The 23,073-nt window shown below is 47.2% G+C and overlaps 1 protein-coding gene across 8 annotated transcripts in view; it reads left to right on the top strand.

Moving 5' to 3' along the window:
• Nucleotides 1-23,073, top strand: part of RIPOR1 (RHO family interacting cell polarization regulator 1) — a 345,200-nt gene that overhangs the window by 179,738 nt on the left and 142,389 nt on the right. For all 8 annotated transcript variants that reach the window (XM_029608847.1, XM_029608846.1, XM_029608848.1 and 5 more), the window contains exon 2: nucleotides 21,894-22,017. In XM_029608847.1, the coding sequence (XP_029464707.1) occupies nucleotides 21,920-22,017 (98 nt within the window). In that variant the 5' untranslated portion in view covers nucleotides 21,894-21,919. The remainder of the gene's footprint in view (nucleotides 1-21,893; nucleotides 22,018-23,073) is intronic.

Below are 23,073 nucleotides of genomic sequence, written 5' to 3'. Positions count from 1 at the left end.
AAGGAGAGGAGGGGGTAGGGGTATAGGAGAACGTTAAGGCAATGGCACTTTCAAGGAAAGGCTGTTTGTAGGAAGAGAGGGGAGGGGTAGGGGAGAGGCAGCAGGGTGCTGGGGAAGGGTGGGAGGGAGGGAGCTGGGAAGGTGAGGGAGCTAGAATGGTAGGGGAGAGGGGGGAGCTGGGAATTTTATTTATTTTGGGATGGCGAAGGGAGGTTGAGGAGGGGGTGTGTAGGCTGAGCGGGAGCTGAGTAAGTTCGAGACAAGACAATGACTAGGATTGGGAGGAGTTGGGGTATGCCTGTTTAAAGAGCCATGTCTTGATTCCTTTTTTGAAATGGCTCAGGGACGGTTCTAGGCGGAGTTTAGCAGGAAGGGAGTTCCAGAGGGTAGGACCCGCAATGGAGAAGGCTCTGTCCCGGGTAGTGGTAAGGTGCCCAATTTTGAGTGAGGGGGTTTGAAGGGTGCCAGCGAGGGAGTTTCTGGTGGGGCGATTAGTTTGACGGAAATGTGGCATATCCTCCAGCCAGGGGGAGTTGTTTTTGTATAATGTGTTATGGAGGATGGTAAGTGTTTTGTATTGGGAACTGTAGGAGATGGGGAGCCAGTGGAGATCCTGTAGTATGGGAGTGATGTGGTCAGTTTTCCTGGTGTTTGTTAAGATTCTAGCCATAGCATTTTGGAGGATTTGGAGGGGTTTAATAGTGGAGGCAGGTAGACCTATGAGAAGGGAGTTGCAATAGTCGATTTTAGATAGTATGGTGGTTTGCATAACAGTGCGGAAGTCGTGGGCGTGGAGGAGGGTCATAGTTCTGGTCATAGGGATAAAGATTTTCTTCCACTCTATTCTGAGAAAATAAAAAGGTTTGAAAGCCATTGCATTGGGTAACTTCACTTTCCCATTACGTATGCACCCCCACCCCCAGCCACTTCTATCTACAACTCTCCTCACATCCCACTTTCAAACCCCCCCCCCCCCCCCGAAACTGCCTCATACCCCTTCTCCACCATTGCACCTTCCCTCCCCAATCCTATCTGTGCTCTCTGAAGTTCTCCTCCAACATCCCCTTTAAGCCGCAGCCACCTTTGCCTCTCCATTTACATCGCCATTCAGAAGTCATTTATCTCCAATTAGACATTGATGTTACTGGTAAACCATTTTGAACAGGGTATAAAATATGGTTTTAAAAACTATCAGGTGGTTTCACTTATGTTTAATGTGACAGGAGGGCCTGTCTGTTCCCGACTTCTTCCTAATCTGATGAAAAGATGAAAGTGCTGCCCCCATATCTGATGTGTTCCTCTATCGTCATCTTCTCCCTCTTTCTTGTTCACAGCACTGCTAGTCCACATTCCTTACTCATTTCCCACCCCCCCCTATGCTCAATCACTCTCTCCAGTATAAATCCTCCCCCTCCTATTGTTCCCTCTGGGACTGATATAATAAATCACATGTTAAACTGTGGGCTATCCAAGGGGAAGAGGACAGGGTTTGGATGGTAGGGGGTCAACTGATAAATGCACATTCTTTCTGCCCATTCCCCATGCACATTACAATTGTCCCAATCTCACTTGCAAACTATAAGCACCTCCCACCTATATATCGTTTTGAAGGGAGCCCTGCTAGTGATGAGGAGTGGTGGTTTTGTCTTTTCTGTGTGTGTGTGTGTTGGGGTGGGAGGACTGGCACTGAGCAGCGCACTATGGCACATTTTTTAATCTTTTTATAGCTTAATCAGAACCTGCCCCAGCTAGGGCTGTGGTACTATAAGCTTTAATTTAATGACCATGTATTTCCTCACCGCCCTTCCTTAAAACTCAGCCATTGAAGTGACAGCTTTTCTAAGGAATTTATAGATTGCAGCTTCCTCTGGAATCTGCTACATTTGCAGCCTAAATCTTACTGATAGTTCTTGTGTGATGCCTGCGATTCTCTTCTTATGGGAAGTGTAGGGTGACTTTTGTTTGAGGGTGTGTGTGTGGGAAGGAGCAATTAGACCGTCACTTGCTGTATGAGGAGTTTCCCCGCTTGTGGTTTGGTAGGGCCCAGCTATGCATATGTAAACTGATTCAAAACTATTTGTTGCACAGGGTACAGCTTTGTTTTAAGTTGGACTGCAGGAGTATGCCATGCATATGATAGGGATGGATTTAGGGGTACCTTAGGCCTCTGCCCCATCTACCTCCTCAATCCATTACTGCTTGGAGCCACAATATCAGTCTCACAAATTTACCGCTGCTGTTCATCTAAATATTTACATTGTACAGAAGAGAGCTTTTCCGAGGGCAGGCAGTATGGCAGATCTCTCACAAGGGGGTGATATCCAATGGAGCCTGGCCTATAACTTTTCATGTGCCTGGCATACCATTATGCCTCGTGATCATGCAGGACCACTTTCGGTCTTTCCTTTTCCGTGGAGCCCATTGGTTGAGATTCTTCACTCCTGCTCTGTCTGTTTGCTTTCAGCAAATTGGCAGGTTTTGCTTATTTGCAGGGCCTTGTGGTTGTGGGTTTTTTCTTCTTCCCAAATTATAGTCTTAGGTAGGCTTTTTGGTCATTTTTCTGTTTCTGTTCCGTTCCTCATGCCTGGTTGGTGCACTGACTATTCACGGTCATTATGCTTCTTTTTATTTTTTGTCCAATCCATGGATAAGCAAACCAGCAGCTTCCAGTGATACCCCAGGTGTACAAATGTTATATCTGACACAGACCCACATGATGTATCTGTATTTTGTATTTTTATGTTCTGCTTCAAAGCGGATTACGTTCAGATACTATAGGTACCCTCTGCTTGAGGGCATTACTTGACATCTGAAAGTGTAACCTGTGTGCAACCATGATCCTAAAAGGACAACTGTCCAGTCTGCAGCTGATGGATAAGCACTTCAGGCACCGAAAGACAAGTCCATTAACCTTGAAGCACTATTTGTTTATTCATAAATCTTATAGACCACAAATTACCAATAACTTGATCTAAGCATAGTACATAAAACACAAAAACATCAAATCTAATTTAAAATCCAAAACAGGACATAAGGCACAGCAACACAAATCTTCATAAATGAACACCCTTCCACTGCATGTTGTGTCTAAATCAAAGATTGGGATAAGCCTCCGTGAGTAGATGTGTCTTCAACCACTTACGAAATAAATTTATATCCATAATTGCTCTCGGCTGTCAAGGTAGAGCATTGCACAATTTTGGTCCTACCAAGGAGAAGGCCCTTTTCTGGGTTTCCACATAATGTATTGATGTTGGGGATGGTAAGGCTGAAAGCAAATAATCTGCGAGCATAAAGATTGCCCTGTCTTTTACAAATTCTCAGCCCGATCCAGTAAAGTCCGTGGGAGAGCGGACTAACGCCCGCTCTCCCGGCGCGCGCACCGGCCCCTTGCCGGTGCGCGCGATCCAGTATTTAAATTAGGCGACGCGGTGCAAATGAGGAAAAGGAGGCGCTAGGGACACTAGCGCGTCCCTAGCGCCTCCTTTTGGCCTGGAGCGGCGGCTGTCAGCGGGTTTGACAGCCGACGCTCAATTTTGCCGGCGTCGGTTCTCGAGCCCGCTGACAGCCACGGGCTCGGAAACCGGACGCCGGCAAAATTGAGCGTCCGGTTTTCGGCCCGACAGCCGCGGGCCGAATTCAAAAAATTTTTTTTTTTTTTTACTTTTGGGGACCTCCGACTTAATATCGCTATGATATTAAGTCGGAGGGTGCACAGAAAAGCAGTTTTTACTGCTTTTCTGTGCACTTCCCTGGCGCCGGAAGAAATTAGCGCCGACCTTTAGGCGGCGCTAATTTCTTAGAGTAAAATGTGCGGCTTGGCTGCACATTTTACTTACTGGATCGCTCGGGAATACCTAATAGGGCCATCAACATGCATTTGCATGTTGAGGGCGCTATCAGGTGCCGCGGGTGGGCCGCGTGTTTTCCTCCCCTTACTGAATAAGGGGTAAGGGAAAACACGCGTCCAGAGCAGGGTGACAGTGCGCTCCGACGGAGCACACTTTACTGGATCGACCTGTCTGTAACTGAATTAAATAAAGCGGGCCATCTTCCCTAACAGCTTTAAAAACCAAAGTTAAGTACTTTAAACTCTTTGCTCTACTGGAAGCCAGTGAAGCTTAATTGAAAACGTGTTGTATGATCTTCAAGTTTACTTTGCATTATTAAATGCGCTGCTGCATTTTGCAAGAACTGAATATCCTGCAGTCACATTTTGGTAATTCTCTAAAAAGGGCATTGCAGTAATATGTTGTCAACAAGAATGAATGCACAATAGTTCTAAATTCTGCCATGTCTAAAATAAAATTAAGATGCCATAAAGCTCTCAATTTGTACATTTTTTAAAATTTTATTTAAATGGGTTACATTAACCATAGTCAGGTTCATAAACTCCCAAATTACGACTTGTAGTCCCAAAAGGAATAAGATTACTGTCAATTAAGATGGCTTGGGGAGCGTCTACAATTAATTTTCTCACAAGCAACATTGTTTCTGTTTTTTTATATTAAGGACTAATCTATTTTTGTCACCCAATCCAAAGTAACTTCCTGACAATCCTTTATTTTACTAATTGTAGTAGCCAAATCACCTTGTAAAGGAAAATACAGCTGAACGTCATCGGCATATGTTTTATAAAATGGCATCTTTTTGATCCAAAATTTCACATAAAGAGCACATAACAGCATTGCCGGTTAATACACTTCCTTGCAGTACTCCTACCTTTTATTTCTTACTAAGTAGAAGTTTTTTGTTTTGCACTTGAAAAGATCTTCCAGTTAAATAAGTCTTTTTTTTAAACCATGAATAAACCTGTTCTCCAGTTCCTAACTTTTCCAACTTACACACGGCTCGATCCAGTAAGGCCGCGGTAAAAACAGTGAGGTAGTGTCAGGCGCACCCTTCCTCCCCGCACGCACAGTTCTCTTCACTAACTCCCCGATACTCTCCTCTAATCGCATGCAAATGCATGCCGCGGCTGTGAAGCGTTAGGGAAGGGTTATGCCCGCGCAACCCATTTTACTGTATAGGCGCTGTAACAGCGCCTATACAGTAACCTGGGTGCGCTGGTACCTGTCATTTCAAATGACATTTGAAATGACAGGCACCAGGAAGTGTAAAAAAGTGTAAAAAGTGTAAAAAACAAAAAACCTGTGTGTTATATAAAAAAATAAAACAATTTTAAATACCTGTCGGAGGGCCGTGGGTCCGGGCGGCGGGCAGCCATCAGCGGCATCCGGTAGTCCCTTCTCCCTTCCTCCCTCCCTCCCTCCCCTGCCTGGATGAGCGCCAAAATCGCACGGGCGGGTCGGCAGCGGGGGGGGGGGGGGGGGGGGGGCGGCAGCAGGATCCGGGAGCGGCGGGTAGGCAGCAGCGGGGTCCGGGGGGGCAGGGGCAGCGGCAGCGGGGGGGGGGCAGCAGCAGGGGGGCGGCAGCAGGATCCGGGAGCGGCGGGTAGGCAGCAGCGGGGTCCGGGGGTGGCAGCGAGATCCGGGGAGCCAGCAGCGGCAGCATGTTCGATCACGCAGGCAGGTAGGTGGCAAAGTAAAGATGGCCGCCTGCACGGGAAAATCGTGCAATTGGCCGCTGAAGACGTGACGTCACACCCCGTGACGCCAAACGTCATGACGTCACGTCTTCAGCGGCCAATTGCACGATTTTCCCGTGCAGGCGGCCATCTTTACTTTGCCACCTACCTGCCTGCCTGCGCGATCGAACATGCTGCCGCTGCTGGCTCCCCGGATCTCGCTGCCACCCCCGGACCCCGCTGCTGCCTACCCGCCGCTCCCGGATCCTGCTGCCGCCCCCCCGCTGCCGCTCCCCCGGACCCCGCTGCTGCCTACCCGCTGCTCCCGGATCCTGCTGCCGCCCGTGCGATTTTGGCGCTCATCCAGGCAGGGGAGGGAGGGAGGAAGGGAGAAGGGACTACCGGATGCCGCTGATGGCTGCCCGCCGCCCACCGGCCGCCTGGACCCACGGCCCTCCGACAGGTATTTAAAATTGTTTTATTTTTTTATATAACACACAGGTTTTTTGTTTTTTACACTTTTTACACTTACCATAGCAGGCCCGAGCCTTGCTACTTTTTCGTTTGTTTTTTTTTGCCCTGGTCCCGTCCGGTCTCCTGCAGCCCCGTCCGGTCCGGTCCGGTCGGGGCTGCAGGAGACCGGACGGGACCAGGGCGGGTAAGCAATGTTTTTACCCTACACTACACTACACTACACTAACTCCTACTAGGGGGAGGCGGTAAACTAGCAGGTTAAGGCCGCGGCAGAACAGTGGGTTACGGAGGAGATAATATCAGCGCCCGTTACAGTATCGCAGGGGAATAGCTAATTCCTTCATTATACAGCTTTTTCATTCATTTACATGCCGGGTGCGGAAAGGGTTATGCGTCTGTTTTCAGAAGCTATACGGACGCGTGAAACTGGACACTGTATCGCCGAACTGCCTTGCGCGCCCGAATTGTGCGCTACGAGCACGTTACAGACGGGCAATCCTCGAGTGGACGATACTGGATCGAGCTGACAGTAATAAAGAATGACTAACTGTGTCCGAGATGGAAGAAACATCTAAAAACACTGCTTCTACAATTTTGTTCTCATCTATCTGACGTAGGAAGTCTGAAACAGTGTTTTTGTACTATGACCAGCCCAGAATCCACAATGATGTGGATGTAACACTTTATACTTAACTGATTTTTTGGACCAATATAAACAGGTCATTCAATAATCTTTTCTAATGTAAGCATATTAAAGAGAGATCTATAACTTGTGCATTGATCAAGGGACCTTTGCTTAATAACAGGACATACTTTAGCATTGGGAGCTGCACCAGAAGCTGAGCATGTATTGGCATCTAGGGGGCATTATACTCCCTCAACATTGAACGTTGGACAGGACAGGGAGTCAGGCCTTCACCTGCTGCCTCCTACTTGAAGGCAGTAACTGGTTCTGCCTCTTTGACTCCGGCATTGAGCGGACAAACACCAACATCTTTCTCCCATCTGTGCACGATGCTGGGAGCAAGGAACATTTTGACTGCGTCTGTGAATATTCTGAAGTGATCCCATAGAGGGGGAGAGCTCATCCTCAAAGCAGATCCAGGAACCGCCCTAGTCTCCAGAGATCCAGGTGTTGGCCATTGATACATATCTGGCATCGCAGGGGGATGTGGCCACATCTCCTGTCTCCCAATTGGTGTTTGCATTGGCAGTTATTGAGAAGTTGTTGGACAGGAAGATTCAGTAGGCCTTGGACAAAGCCAGGTGGAGCCTTGGTGCTCTGGCATGAGGGTAGACACAGACTAAAGTCCAGCCGCTGTTTGAGTCTGTTCAGCTGCCTGGAAGCCCAGCACCACTGTCTGCTCTCAGAGGGAATCTGAGTTAATATTGGCTACCCAGATAGCCATTTCCAGCCCATTGGGGGATGAAGCTTCCCCGAGGTGCAGGAGCTCCTCTAATTCCAAGCCCCAAGAGACCAGTACTCTGAGGTCTTGTCTGCAGGATGGGTATCTTCTGGGTCTTCTCTATCGGTGTACCAGTTTGTGTCTGACTTGGAGTACTCCTGGGGGGTATGGTTATAGATGTGGTGAGATATATCTCTGAAGGAAAGGAATCAACAGATCTCCCTTCTGACCTTTCTTCAACTCCAGAACGTAGGAGGGCTCTACTAGAGGACTTCTTTCACCGGCTTTGCCAATAGTGGCTAAGGCCATTACGTTTCCTTTTGCTGCAGGAGGATGAACCCAGAAATGAGATGCTGGACATTCTCCAGTTCATGGAGCCTTCTAAGAACATTATGGTAATCCTAGTACACAAGGTACAGATGGTGTGCGAGAATCCCCTCTTTAGCTCCTATTAACAAGAAGGCAGATGTGATTTAACTCATTCAAAAGGCTCCCAGACTTGAAAAGAGGCAGCTACTGCACCAATTGTTGGTGGTCAGATCTGCTCTCAAGAGGGACAAGAGACAGAAGACTTAATTCTGAGTGCCCTGGGGAAGGACTCTAAAACCTTGGATACTCTTGGGATGAGAGTGTTCCAGGGTCTATGCTCAACTCCCTAATGCTTCCTATCAGCTCTGCATGGAACATACGTGGCACCTACTGTTGTAGATGCAAGAAGTGTATCCTCAGAAGCAGCAAGACTATCTTCAGGTGCTGGTAAAAAAAAACAAAAAGGGGATGAAATGTGTAAAGCCCATGGTCTGATTGACCTTTCTGATGTTTTTGAGATGGCATCAAGAGTCTCCACTATGGGGATTGGCACCCACACACTTGCCTGGGGGTGGGCTTCAGACCTCTAACCCAAGGTCCAGCAGAGATTCATCAATGTGCTGTGTACAGGAGAGAGCTCTTTAGAGAGAGGGTCCAAGGATGTGGTAGTCCAGATATGCGAACACTGTGCAGCTCGTGGCAGTTCTCCACTGCAACTCCGGACTTGTCCTCCTCTGCCAGGAGGTACCAGAATATGGGGCAGAGTAGTTGCTTCTTTCAGACAAGGAAGCATAATCCTTCACAACATCAGTCCTGTACATACCAGATCCCTCATGACCATCCTAGGCAGCAAAAGGTCCCTAAGCTACAGCCAGTATTCCAGTCAAAATCTGGGACAGGGTTTTGACTGGATTGTAGAGAGCATGGCCTGCATCCTTGTAACTGTGCTAGAGGGCTTTCCTAATGGAGGTAGGCTGAGGAAATACATAAAGCTGTTGGCCTAGTGTAATTTTGGATATATGGGTTCTCGGCATTATATGAAATGATTACAGATTACATCTATTGAGTCTTCCTCCAAATTGACCTTTTGAGCCCCAGTTGGGGTCATTCAGGAATTGCTTCAGAAGGCGCTCTCCTCTCTTAGAGGCCAATATGGTTAAACCTGTTCCACTTGGGGAAAGAGGGTAGAATTTTACGCCAAGTCCTTCCTGATTCCAAAGGCAATAGGGGGACTATGTCCCATCTTGACTTCAGGGCCTTGAACAAATTTCTGAAAAGGGAGAAGTTAAGATGGTTTCCCTGGACACCTTTATCCCCTCCCTACAAAAAGGGGGCTGACTATGCTCTCTTGATCTCAAAGATGTTTACACCCACACTGAGATTCACGTCACAGGAGATATCTCAGATTTGTTGTGGGGGACTGTCTTCGATATTGCATACTGGCTTTTGGCCTAGCATCAGCCCTGCATGTCTTTATCAAATGCCTTGCTGTGGTAGTGGCGCATCTACGCAAGCAAGGGGTACATGCTTTTTCCTATCTGGATGATTGCCTGGTCAAGAGCATATTGCAGGCGAGTGCCACTGAACTGATGTGCAAAACTATTTGGGTCGTGGAGTTACTCGGGTTTATTATCAACTACCCTAAGCCCCACTTGAGTGTCATCTCAGTTGAAGTTTATGGGATCTCTGCTAGACATGACTCGGGCAAGAGCCTTTCTTCCACAATAGAGGGTTACCACATTGATGTTTGCAGTGGAAAGGATACTAGTAAGTCAGCAGACAATATGGGATATTTTGAGGTTGTTTGGGCCTTATGGCGTCAAGTCCATATAACTCCTTTGAGGAGAACTCAATAAATCCTCTGGTCTCGAAAAAAAAGTGAAATAGATGCCTGATGTCTGTCAATTAAAATTTATTTCGACAGAGACAATAAAACACTTTAAAAAGCCCGACTCAGGCCAAGTTTCGCTCCTGTCTTGGAGCTGCTTCAGGGGCTTTTTCCGTGGAGACTGAACACAGCATGCTGCACAGACAAGGATATCTTGAAGCAGCATAAGTCCAGAGGGAACTTATAGCAGCTGATGCCTTGTTGGTTTTATAAAGAAATAACTACAGACAATTCATCATTAGCATATAACCAGTTTTATTGAAAAAATATCACCTCATGTTGTACAGCTCATCCAATACTGTAAAACTGACAGAGCAAAAAGTTTCATCCTACTTCATTAAGCTGTACATTATGATCTACGCTGATTAATGTTCTTACTCTAATATCAGCTGTTCCTAGACATTGCATCCAATTCCTCTGCAAATTTGAATGAGGAAAAAGTGCCATCCTATTCCCTCAAGCTGAACAGTATAACCCCTATAAAGCACATTAAGCCCCTGAAGCCGCTCTAAGACAGGAGCAAAACTTGGCCTGAGTCTGGCTTTTTAAAGTGTTTTATTGTCTCCTTCGAAATAAATTTTAATTGACGGACATTAGGCATCTATTTCTCTTTTTTACTTCCTCATAGCTTTTTATAGATCGCCTACCTTTTTGTTTTGTGGGCCCCTCCATGGCATCTGGTCAGTCAGGATCTTCTGGACAACATCCTCATACAACCACCCGAGGGCTACCTGTCCTGGTGTTGGGACAGTTTAAATTTGACCAAGGGCATACCTTTCCAAATTCCTCTAGTCCAAATTGTTACCACATATGTGTCCAGTCTTGGGTGGAGAACCCATGTAAAGGGGCTTTGCACCCAAAGTATCTGGCCTGCTCAAGAAAAACTTCACCAGATAAATTTCCTGGAGCTAAGGGTGACTTGATGTGCTATGCTTTGGAGGTTTTCAGAGATTGGTTGGCCAACATAGTAGTCCTAGTCTGGATGTACAATTGAGTTGTGATGTTTTACATAAACAAGCAGAAAGGCACAGGATCATACCTCTGTGTCAGGAGACTTTCCAGATGTGGGACTGGGCCAACTCTCAGTGAATGGACCTCAGAACCACGTATCTGGCAGATGTGGAAAACGTCATGGTTTGAGATGGGGGCAGGGGTAGCAAACCAGGTATTCTATGAGTGGGACACACCCACTGTTTACATCCCTTCAGAACAGGAAGGTTTCACTCTTCATTTCCAAGAAAAGGGGCACAAGACAAACATAGCCTCTGATGCCTTTGCCATAGATTGGGGCAAGGACTCCCTTGTAACAATATCCTCTGATTCCGCTAGTTGCAAAGACTCTTGACACTAAGCGAAGAGCAGGGAACCATGCTTCTCTTAGTCTCCTTTTGGCCGAGACAAATTTGGTTCCTACTCCTCAGGAAGATGCCCATCAGGGAACCGATCAGGCTAAGAAATTCTTTAATCTCATCATTTGGGATCAGGACAAGTTATGCCATCCCAATGTCAGGTTCCTGCCTCTCAAAGTCTGGATATTAAGAGGTTACTGCTACCTTTAGATCTGTCAGAGGCTGTGTTTCTTGCTTTTAGGTTCAAGACAGAATTCTACTAGGAAGTGGAGGAGTCTTGCTGTGTGGCGTGAGCGAAAGCCCCTAGATCGGTGGTTCCCAAATATCTCATGGGGGACCTTGAGATAAATGTGCAACCAGTGGAGGCAGTATATGTAAATCTATCTAATGCATATTCATTGTGGATATCCTGAAAACCCGACACATGACGAGTGCCTTTCTCCTTGAGGGATTCTGTTGCCGATCCAGCAGTTGGTTGAAAGTATGGATACCCAGCTGGTTAGAAAACCCGGAGGACAGAGGAGGAAAAGAGCCTCCACCCTGGTGCTCCCCTATAGCAAATATACTGCGGAGGTACCCACAAGTCACACAGGAAAGGAGAGAGAATTGAGGAATTCGGTGTCAAGTAATGGATCCACAGGTATTTCAGAGGACAGGAGGATCCTTTCCATTTTGCCTAGGGCACTTGATATTCCTTCTAAGGAGAAAAAAGGGACCCTGAGGAAGAGACTGAGACCACCGATGCATAGATTCACTGCTTTTACGAGCGTTGCAGGTATTGTATCGTGTACTCTTATTCATGTCAGCCAGTGTGTCAGATAGTGTTAGGGCCTTTGGATTGAGAGCTAATCAGATATCTGCTGCCCACTGGGGAGAGGGGGAAATCACCTTTTTGGAATTTTTTAGTTCCCTGCATCCAGGCAGAAGGTGAAACTGTAAATTTAATGGCTAGGGGGAGAGGGTAGTATCAAGCATTAGCAAGGAAATGCATCGTGGGCTATTCCGATCCTAAGACGTTCTGAGATGTGTAGTCCTGTTGTCTTGCTTAGAAGTACATGATATGGGGGCCTGTACTGGAGGCCATCTGCAGAAAGACTGAAGGAGCTAAAGCCATGCTCTTGAAAGCATGGGGAGAGAAGATGCAAACATTCAAATACCCAATAGGTTTACAAGAAGTTCTCATTTTCTATAGAATGAGAAACTGAAGGACAACAGGGGGGTCGACGTATGACGCTCAGAAGGAACGTGAACATCTGATACAAACATCCGATGGAGGTTATAGGAGTTGAAACAGTGGCAGAATTCAAGCATGCTTGGACAGACACAAAGGGGCCTTAATGGCCAGAGCAAACCACAGAACTGTGGCAAGAACTGGGTGAACCAAGTGGGCCTCATCTGTCCACAGTGTCTAGATGTCTGCCTACAAAGACACAGAGAAAGCTGCAATTTTATGAGTTAATAGATACTTCTCTCTTCCTCATAACATGGAGAATATAATGAGGCAGGACTAGAAACTTTCTTCTTTACTTTGATCGTAGGTTCACTGGCTCTTCTGTTATTTTTTACATTATCTGCTGTTAATGCAGTTAAAAAAAAAAAAAAAATCCCCTTTGACATCAAAAAGTAGTGTTGGGCTGAGAATATCCCCTACCTTTATGATGAGTTGCATTTGTTGTGTGTGCGCGCATGTGTGTTGCTTCCCCTGGCTGGCCTGTGCTACGTGCTTTCTACTACTGCACTGGTTAGCCACCTGGGAGAAGCAGGGCCTGTGGCACAGCGGGCGAGTTGCCCCGGCCCTGCTGGCTGAAGCATCCCATCACCGCAACAGACTGGGCAGGAAAGATGCCACAACGGGAGCATGTGGTCTGTGATTGCCGGCAGGGCCAGATGTAGGCAAAGGCAACTTGGGCACGTGCCCTAGGTGCCAAATTCTGAGAGCTGCCGAAAAACTGGGCCTCCTCTTGCTGTTCTCTGATTTCTAGGGATGAAACTCCTCATCCCTGATCCTCTGCCTGTGGCGCCATAATCTTAAATCTAGCCCTGAGTGCTGGTGGCTTGAGGCTGCAGAGGAGCTAGTGGGCTGCCTCGGCTACTCATTTTTTGTTAGGTCTCGTCAGGAAGATTATAATACAAAAAAAAACAAACATTTTTTTTAATTTTTCCAGTCTTTTCCTTGCATCTAAAGTCACAGCATGATATCTGACATCAGATTTTCCGCATTACTTGATTGCAATATTACAAACAGAGAACTTTAATTTTAGTGAAAGCCAAGGCAGCAAAAGTGCCTCCAAGTTGCAGGAGATGACACTGGTGTTCCTGTGTGCACATTACCCGTACAGTGTCGTAGCTGGGGAACCCTGTAATATAGTAGAAGGTTTCTCTGTGTATTCCGTGGCTTGGAAGCCTGATCTCCTCCCACTGAACTGCTCTTTGCCTTTTTATGTAAGCGCCCTCCTGTGCCACATGACGTTTGTGTGCCACAGATGAGGGCTACGCAATCGGGGAAAGCCTCAGTATGTCCCAAAACCTGACAGGAAAACAGTCTTGGGATACAGTTGGACACTGCCCCAACTTGTGCCATGTTTCTGGGGGGTGGGGGGAAGCTGCCAGAGGACTGGCCTGTGCCTTTTCTTGGGTGGTGGAAAGGGGAGGGAAGGCAGCAGTCTGTTGGGGAGGGGGGGAGAGAGCCTTTCCTGGACTAGTTCTAATTTTTTTTGTTTTGTTTTTCTAATGGGAAGTTTGGTCAGGATCCAAATGCTTTTATGTCCCCAATGAAGTCGAGTGGCAGGAGGTTAAATAAACCTTCCCCGGCCTCCTATTATACAATTTTTCAGTCTCTTGGGACAAAAGGCCAAGAAGGGACTGTTTCCTCAGCCCATGTCATAGATTTTACGTTTGATCTTGACCAAAAGGCATGTTGGACGCTGAGGATGAGCTGGAGTAGTGGAAATATCCCTTTTGAGGGATCCAAAACGCCAAGCAGCCCTGAAGGGTGGGGGGTGGAGGGAGAAAGGAAAAAGGAGGTGGAGCACGAGCTGGGGAGGGGGGGGGGCTTCCATGATTCATGCTCTGCTCGCCAAAGTGCTGGGAAAAGGGTGAACTCCCACCAGGCACTGCACCTGATTTCCAGCAACGGAGTCGTTCCTTTAGGGGAATTTTGGGCCTGGCAGTAAGTCTGAGAAACGCTTTTCTCCCTGGAGATCCTGGTGAATCTGTGCTGTGGGCGGGGCAGGTGACCTAGGTTAAACAGCTCAGGACAGTGCCGCCCATTCCTCCCCCGCCTCGTTTTCTTTCCTCTTGAAGCATAAAAGCTGCTTTCGGTACAAACGCACCTTTTCTCTTTCCCTTCTAGCTGGGGTTTCTATTGGTGGTTGAGACATTTGGAGTCTGCACTCCCTGAGGATTCTCTGAATCCAGGCTGGGAGCTGCATTAGGGAGTAGCCCGATTGGCGCCCCCCCCCCCCCCCCCCCCCGCGACCTCTTAACCTCCCTCCCGTACCAGTTACTGATCACCTCCTGCAATGCTAGGAATGTGCCCAGCAGAAGGAGAAGCCCCTGGATAGGTGAGAGCAGTCTTAACAGCACCTTGCAGCTCTCCTGCTGGGTCACTGAAGCAGAGGCGGTGGGAAGGGCCATGGGGGCAGATCTCTCTGTTGCTGGATCCTTGGACATGTTGGCTGGGTGCCTCAGCTGCCAGCCATGCCCTGGAAGGATTGCTCTGGCTGCAAATCTAGGCCTAGCTTGTCTCCTTTATCCCCTGGTTCACTGAGGGCTAGAGAAGGTAGGTGGTGGAACTTCTTGTAAAGCTATATATATATATATATATATATATATATGTGGTTTTTTTTTTTTTTTTTAATGCATTGGTGGAAAAAAGAAAAAATCTCAATGAGTTTCTGTGAACATTTAGATGCAAGACATCTAAATGTTCACAGAAACTCATTGAGATTTTTTCTTTTTTCCACCAATGCATTTAAAAACAAAACCAAACTTTTTTTTTTTTCATTTAAGTGTTTTTCAAAACAGTCTGCCTAGACATTTTACCTGGGGTCTTTGCTCCAGTTTTCAAAGGGAACCCACATGTACCTTCTTGAAAACTGCCAGTGAGAGAAAGTTATGTGTGGACGCATGCACCTGCTTTTTTCTGCGGGTAGCTTTTTTTTGCTGGAAAAGTGCATGCAAAGATTAGATAATGCCGTTTTGTGTGTGTATTTTTACATTACAATCACAGTTTACACTTTTTATACCACTCTTACTTCACAGATGTGAGCCCAGAGTAGTTTACATCACAATCAATACAAGAGAGTCTCTGGTGTACAGAATTAGATCTCTAGACTATACGGTTTTCCAGCTGTCTGGGCTGGGGGACAGAGGACATACTGTTGCTGGGAATGGGCATACCTTGATGGCTAGGTGAGACAAGAGGCTACCAGCCAAGTGTCTTGACCCACCCGAAAAATGTTGACATCCTACAATAATGGTACACCCTGGAGTGCCTTCTTGCAGTGTTTTTATGTGATTGATTTTAAACTTTCATACTGTGTGAATCTGCTGTTGGAAGCAATATCAGTTGATGTGCCTGCCTGGGGTAAACCTTTGCCTAGCATCTCTGCTAGCCCTCCCCTGGTAGTTTTCAGACTGATTAGCTAGGTAAAAGGCTTTTAAACTGCATCATGCTTACCCGGAGAGTGCGGGCTATAAATCTCTTAAAATGAAATAAAATATTTTATATGCAGAAAATGTGGTTTATATGCACAAAGCATGTCTTCTGCACATAAAATGCTGACTACAGGTCCTGGCTCCAGCTTCTGCCCATAGACTAACATTAGCCCTGGAAACTTTACATCTCAGACTAGAAGTTAAGTTTCCATTGCTAAGAGGTAAACCTGTGCTGTTCTCTGCAGTGTGGGTAATATCTAATTCACATGGAAATCCCCTGCTAATGATGGTGAGTGCTATTTAAATAATTATTTTTGTGCGCAAAACTCCTTGTTACATTTTCAGTAAGCTTTGCGCACACACGTGTGCACAACTGAGGGTTAAACTGTGCTGCTTATTACATCAGCCTCATATGATAGGAGCCATCTTTAGAGTAGCATTATGCATTGCTATGTAGAAAATCATGGACTAGGCAGGTCTGGGGGTGCTGCGGAAGTAGAATTTTCCTAGCGTGTAGCCAGATGGACTCAGAACAAGTGGGCAGATTACTGCCCAGATACCTAGAGAAGACAGAAACAGTACGTAAGACTGACCATCTGTTCGTCCTTCACAGCGGGAAGAAGCAAGGGGAAGCGGCCTCTCGGCCCACCATTGCCCGCTGGATCAAGGAAGTTGTCAGAGTGGCCTACGTAGAGGCCGGGAAGTCACCACCTCTGTAGGTCAAGGCCCACTCCACCAGAGCGCAGGCGGCCTCTTGGGCAGAAACTAGGATGCTGTCGCCCGCGGAGATATGTCAGGCGGCAACATGGTCCTCCCTCCATACCTTTTCCAGGTTTTACCATCTTGATGTTCAGGCCAGGGAGGACACAGCATTTGCGAGGGCAGTCCTACGCGGTCCTCAGGCAGCCTCCCGCCCAGTCCGGGAGTAAAGCTTTTGTACATCCCACTTGTTCTGAGTCCATCTGTCTACACTAAGGAAAAGGAGATTATCAGGTAAGTAATCTCAGCATTACAGCCACTGGTGGTGGCGGGGGAGGGAATCTGTCTGGATTTATGGTGCGCATATGCTGGATTCAGGAGAGAGTCAAGATCTGTGGCTCCTGATCAAGGATCATCGGTGCAAATACTGGGCTAGGTGGGGTTATAAGATATGAGAAAACCTGAATGAAGGCTCATGGTGACATAGCCTGCTAAAGGCCAGTTCTGGTTTGAGTTGATAGTTTTTTCTCCTGCTCCTTTGGACTATCTGACATCCATTTTCCCTTTCTTTTGCAATACTGCAAATTCTGTTTCATCTCCAGCGTTGCCCTTGCTTCCTAGCCGCTACAGATCCTCTCTCTTTGCCCCTGCTTTTTTGAATTCTTTTACTGTTGCCTTCCCAGCCTCCACTGGGAGACTTTTTTATGCACCGAGCACCCTATCTGCGTAGGTATATTCCCTTTTAGTAATCTTTTAAGCCTCTCGCCAAGGCATTAGATATCCAATCAAGCCTCTGTTCATTAGCTTTATAGGAGCATTGCTGGCAAAGATATGCCATCACAACATGCCAGAGAGATTGTTTTTAAATTTATTTTTTGTGTGTTAAGCATGACAGTAAAAGAAGAGGAGGATATTGGAAGCTAATTTTTTTTTTCAGGCATAAGACAGGACACTGGTGGCATAAAAACAGCCATAGATTTCCTCCCCTACTGTGGGAAATGCAAAAATTACCATAAGATGCATTTTTCCTAAACCTTACAGAAAAATCTGACTTCCTGCAAAAGAATGAGCAGGAAAAGCTCTGTATAATCTTGAGGGAATGGCAGCTTTAACAGCAAACAGTATCCTGCCACCAGGCCAGATCTGTAATCTGACCGGAGACAATATTGAACATCACCAGATTCCTGGAATTGTCCTTTCTGTAGACTGTAACTTTCCCTTTCATGTAACCACATTTATATATTACTTTAAAATTGTCAGGCCAATAAAGTTTCCCGAATCTGAATGTGTGTTGCAAAGATGGTTAGCATGAAGGCCTGCGTTGTAAAGCATAGGCCTGGGTTGTGTGGTGGCAGAGGGTGGTTGTGAAGACGAATTGCCTCCCCTCTCCACAGGGTGAGAAGAGGGCTTGCTGCACTCAGTCTCTCCCTGAGACACAATGTGGTGGTTTCTGGCTGCCCCATGTAGCTAGCTGGGTTTCTCTTGGCCATTTTTTATTTTGAATCAGGGGAGAGACATTTGTCTTTGAGCTAGTAAAGATGCAAAACCAGCCGTTCGAGGTGTTGGGGGGGAGGAGTGTTACAGGTAGCCAAATCCCCTGACCTTCCTATAAGTGCTAACATCCTGCAGGTAGCAGATAAGACAACTTGCAGAGAGTGTTTTTCCTCTTGATGGGCAATGGAGCTGTGTAATTTTGTTGCTGGAAGATGTGGTCAGGCATAGCTCTGTTTAAAAGGGGTCCAGATAAGATCCTGGAGGAAAAGTCCATAAACAATTATTAGCCAGCTGGACTTGGGGAAAACCACAGTTTTTATTCCTGAGATTGAGCAACAAGGGATTGGATTTACTGTTTGGATACTTCCTAATGACTAACGGGTCGATACAGTAAGGCCGCGTTAGAGTGCGGCAGTGCTGGGCGCACCCTCGTTTGCCCCACGCACAGTTCTGATCACATACCGCTTGATACTCTATTTAAATTGCTTGCAAATGCAAGCCGCGTCTGCAAAGCGTTAGGCCTGCGCAACCCATTTTACTGTATAGGCGCTTAATACAGCGCCTATACAGTATCCTGGGTGCGCTGGTACCTGTCATTTTAAATGACATTTGAAATGACAGGTACCAGGAAGTGGATCCCCAACTTTAACCCATGAAAACCGAAATTCCCCTCCTCCCGAAGCGACTCGACATGTGCCAACTTACCTTTTGTTGCTTTTCAGCCCCTTCCCTTCTCTGCCGCCCTCCGGAGAGGGCAGCTGGCGGCGAAAACGGCTCGCAGCGGTCCCCCCCGCGCAGGTCCCGGTTCTCCTGGAGGAAAAATTCCCCCCCCCCCCCTCGGAGAACCCAGCTGGGGTTGAGAGGCGTGAGTACTGAGTAAATCCCCTTTCCCAGGGCAGTGCCCCCGACAGGGGCTGCAAAGTTGTGAGGGAAGCGAAGCGAACTTTCATTGGCCTGAGCGCCCAAATTGACGGGCACTCAGGCCAATGAAAGTACGCTTCGCTACCTTGCAGCCCCTGTCAGGGGCACTGCCCTGGGGAAGGGGATTCACTCAGTACTCTCGCCTCTCAACCCCAGCTGGGTTCTCCGGGGGGGGGGGGGGAGGATTTTTCCTCCAGGGCACTGGAGGTGCTAGGACTCCGGTTCCTCCCAAAAGACTCTGCACATGGTCGCGAGGGAATGCTGCAAGCCGCTTTTGCCGTCTGCTGCCCCTCCGGAGGACGGCAGAGAAGGGAAGGAGCTGAAAGCAACAAAAAGTAAGAAAACAACAAAAAGTCGCTTCGGGAGGAGGGGATTTTAGGTTTTTAGAGGTTTCCTTTTGGGGGAAAGTTTGCCGCCTACCCTTACCCCTGCCTCTAACGCTGGGGTAAGGGTAGGCGGTAAGTTAGCAGGTTAAACGCACGGCAAAACGGCAGGGTAAAATAGCGATAATCGGGGCGCGCGTTACTGTATGGGAGGGAATAGCTAATTCGATCGTTTACATCTCATATACATGCCACGTGCGGAAGGGGTTACCCGGGGATTTAAAGAGGCGGTAAGAGTGGGTTAAAGGGGATAGTGTATCGCGGGTTGGGCTAACGCGGCCGAAAAGTGAGTAGAAAGCGGGTTAGGAGTGGGGTAACCGCGGCCCCACTTTACTGTATCGGCCTGTAAGATTGGCCCACTGACACACACAGGATGCTGGGCCCGATGAACCTTTGATCTGAGCCCACAGGGAACAGAATTTCCATTCATGTGTGGTGCAGAGTATCCTCGCTTTCTAGCTTGGTTGCCGAGCTCTATAGTGGAGCGTGATGGTAATGGGAGGTGTCTTTGTGCTCAGAGTATGAAACCCTGTATATTGGGAGGGATGGACACGGCTTTCCTGCCACCAGCACCTGGGCTCAGGTTGGTGGATCCTCTGTGGCTTGTGGAGAGTGCTTGGGCTTTTGGGAATCTGACTTTACTGTGCATCAGCCTGACACTCTGCCTGCACAGTTTTAATGCACAGATTGCAATTTACAACTTTCTTTTATATCTCCTCTATGCAGTAAGCTAATGTTATGCTAATGCATTGACTGCAACTCAGGAGAGGAGAAGGGTGTTATCGTAGACCAAGTGGCGAGAGTATTTATTTGGTTAAGTGGCAGCGATTAGCCTGCTAAATCCTGACTTTAGTTTTGGTGCTTTGCTTTTTTTGTGTGGGGTTTTTTTTTTTTTTTTTTTAATGTTTCTAGTGCCAGTGCAGCAGCGCTGGAGACTTGATCGCCTCATCAGAGATGGAGTTTGTTTCCAGCGTTAGGAATACCTGGGTTATTGCCTGTGCACCTCTCTGCAGCATGGGGTACTGCTTCACGCCCTCGTTTGCTTGGGCTTTCCATGCCAGGGTGCTAAGCAGTCTCCCATTCAGGGATGCATCTTTGGTCTTCTCATCCTTACATATAGAAAAATGGTGGCTCTGTTATGTACCTGTACTTTTTCCCTTGAACTAACAGGAACTCATCATTTAGAAACCTGAGATGTAGGCTGGCAGCTATATTTTGTGACACCCCCCCCCCCCCCCCCCCCATCTGGGGTCTTGATGCCCCAGTTTTGGAAGCCATACTCTAGACCTTTAGAAGGTCGGTGTTTTCAGGTCATTCAGGAAGAAATAACTGGCAGAAGGAGGATGTGAAGGTTTTGGCTGTTGACTCCCAGTGAGCACAGAATAGAGGAGGAAAGTGGGATCGCTGCCTGCTGAAGGAGCTTGGTCTTTATTACAGGCAGAGACCTCCATGTTGACCGCTTTAATAGGTGAAGGGGATGCATGAATAGTGGCTGTTTAGGGCATTCTCAGGAAGATGTGTATGTATGTCTTTATTTTTTGCCTGGGTAAAAGACAGTTCAGAACTTTTTGTCTAGCTGATACGAGGTCCTGTAGCCGGAGTCTTGACCGGCCTGAATCAACCCCAGCTGCCTGGCCGCACTTTGCAACTTTACTAACTGCATACAGAGTTTGAATCTGAACGTGTTATGTGACTGTATCTTAAGGATGTCTGACGTCAGCAAATTTACTGACTGTAACCCACCCTGTTCCCTACAAAAAAATCCCACATTTGTGGGAAAAAAATTTCATGTTTGTTTAAAAAAAATAAAATAAAAAAAAAAAAAATCACGAGTAATGAGGCTGGTTTCCAGTGTAATGGGGCCGGGCTCTGTGAAGCTGCATTTGCTCAGGAGTCGGAGACTTGTACAAAGGGGTGAATCTCGATGGGTCTAACTGCGCACAGAATGGAATGATAAAACGAGGGTCAGTAAAAAATGTTAGGTTGGAAGTAGAAATCTGGCAGACTGTCAAAAAAAAAAAAATGAATGGGCTGGCAATCCTGCTGTCTCTTTTCTGAGGGTTGCAAGCATAACTTATGGAAACCTGGATTCTTGAAAAGTTAGTCTTATTCCTTCCAAATGACTATTACAATGACTTTCATTATGGGGGAGGAGGTAAGGGAGTGATGGGGGATGATTAATTGTGTACTTAAAGGTGTCATGTTGTATAAACTGACTGTAAGGTAGAGAAAAGACCAACGTTGTCATCTGAACAGATGAGTATTACTGGAAAGCGTGAGCATTTGTTTGGGGGAATCTGGCTTTCTCCTTTTTTTTTTTCTCTGATCCTGCTGCCATGAGTTCAGTTGGGCTCCTCCGCTCTGTACGTCTCATTCTGTTTCCTCCCTCGAAGGAAGAAGAGACTGAGCCAGCGGATGTGATTCTTCAGATCTTTATTTTCATTTTTATTCAGATTTTTTTTAAAGAAATCCTTCCCCTGAGCAAATTCATCTGTAAACATCTTAAGACTTTTTTTTACTATTAAATAACCACCCCCCCCCCCCCAAAAAAAAACCCCACATGCAAAATTTTGTGCTGGACGAGGTGTGCTCCTCATCGTGCAGCTAAAAGTACGCTTCCTATACAGTTTGGTTTTAATTTTATTGCCATGGTATACTGCCATTCCCTAAAGACATCAAACCCAGATGCCACCTCGATGTGTGTTTGGGCTCAGCGTTTTGCATGCGGGGGTTCCCTGTGATCTGCTCTCTCCCTGACTCTCTGCTCTCTGTTTCCTCCTGTAGGGGGCTCCTCGCGGGCACGCTCCACCATGTCGCTGTCTATGCGGCCTCAGCGGCGCCTCCTGTCCTCCGCCATCACTAGGAGCCAGTCCTTTGCTGGGGTGAACTCTTCAGATAAGTGCTTCAGGTAAGAGCTTTCCCGTGCCTTGCTGCTGCTGTTATTTCTGGAGATGGATTGCCACCTCACCCAGGTGCATGCCAAACTGACTGACCACCTGACTTTCCAGAAGCCGGGAAGCTTTTCTTTTTAGGAGGACATTTTTGATGATGGTGACATTGAAGTCTGGGGTAATGAAGGGCTGAGGGTGACTCCCTCAAAGTGAGGGAGAGCTTGGCACCAAAGCTAGGGGCCTGTTCAGTGGCCCAGTGCTACTATGCAGGTGACCTGGGTTTAACTCCTGCCTCTGATCTTTCTTTGTTCCTGCTGCAGAGGTAGTGCTCAAGGCCCCTGAGAGGAAAGGAGCACGAAGTACCTTTTTATTAATAATGCCTGCTGTTGGCTCAGAGCAGCGGTTCGCGAGCTGGATGAGGCTGCACTTTCCCCTGCTTGAGTATTGGGGGGGGGGCCACTACGGGCCCTGGGGTATCCTGGAAGCTGCATATGAAGGTACTGCTGCTATGTTCCTCAACCAGCGAAGGCGTCGGGTAGGTGGGGAAAAGAATGTTATCGGAATGAAAGGCTTTGTTTTGTAGGTAATTGGCGTAGGCAAATCTTTAACCTTTTCTAGGTTAGAGTAAGGGGTATCGTCTTCTGTTTATCCCAGCCCCTTAGGCGTTTCTATGTACGGTGCAGGATAGATGTCTTGTAGGTGGTATTTACTGTCAGATGCAACCCATGATTAAAACTGCTCAAGGCAGAGAGAGGAGAATGTTGCTATTGCTGGGTCAGATTGTAAAATGAGCGATCCACCCACTGCCTAAACTGTCTTGGTCACTGCTGTACAGATGCAGAGCATCTTAAGCAATGGTAGTCTTCTGTTTCCCACCCTTCCAACCTCCTGATTCTGTAATGCACGTATCTCTAGCACCATTGGATGGGTAGGTGCTTTCTTTTTTTTTTTTTTGTCCCCATATGTTTACAGTAGCACAAAGCTAAAATGCTGCAGACAGCACAGTGGGGCACAGCTCATTTTTGAGAAGGCCATAGCCTTAGCTGTTGGAGATTGGTTTGACAGCAGACTTG

This window comes from Rhinatrema bivittatum, chromosome 7 (assembly GCF_901001135.1).
Source record: "Rhinatrema bivittatum chromosome 7, aRhiBiv1.1, whole genome shotgun sequence".
NCBI lineage: Eukaryota > Metazoa > Chordata > Amphibia > Gymnophiona > Rhinatrematidae > Rhinatrema > Rhinatrema bivittatum.
The sequence above is the reverse complement of the archived record's forward strand: the minus strand, read 5'-3'. Positions and strand labels throughout refer to the sequence as shown.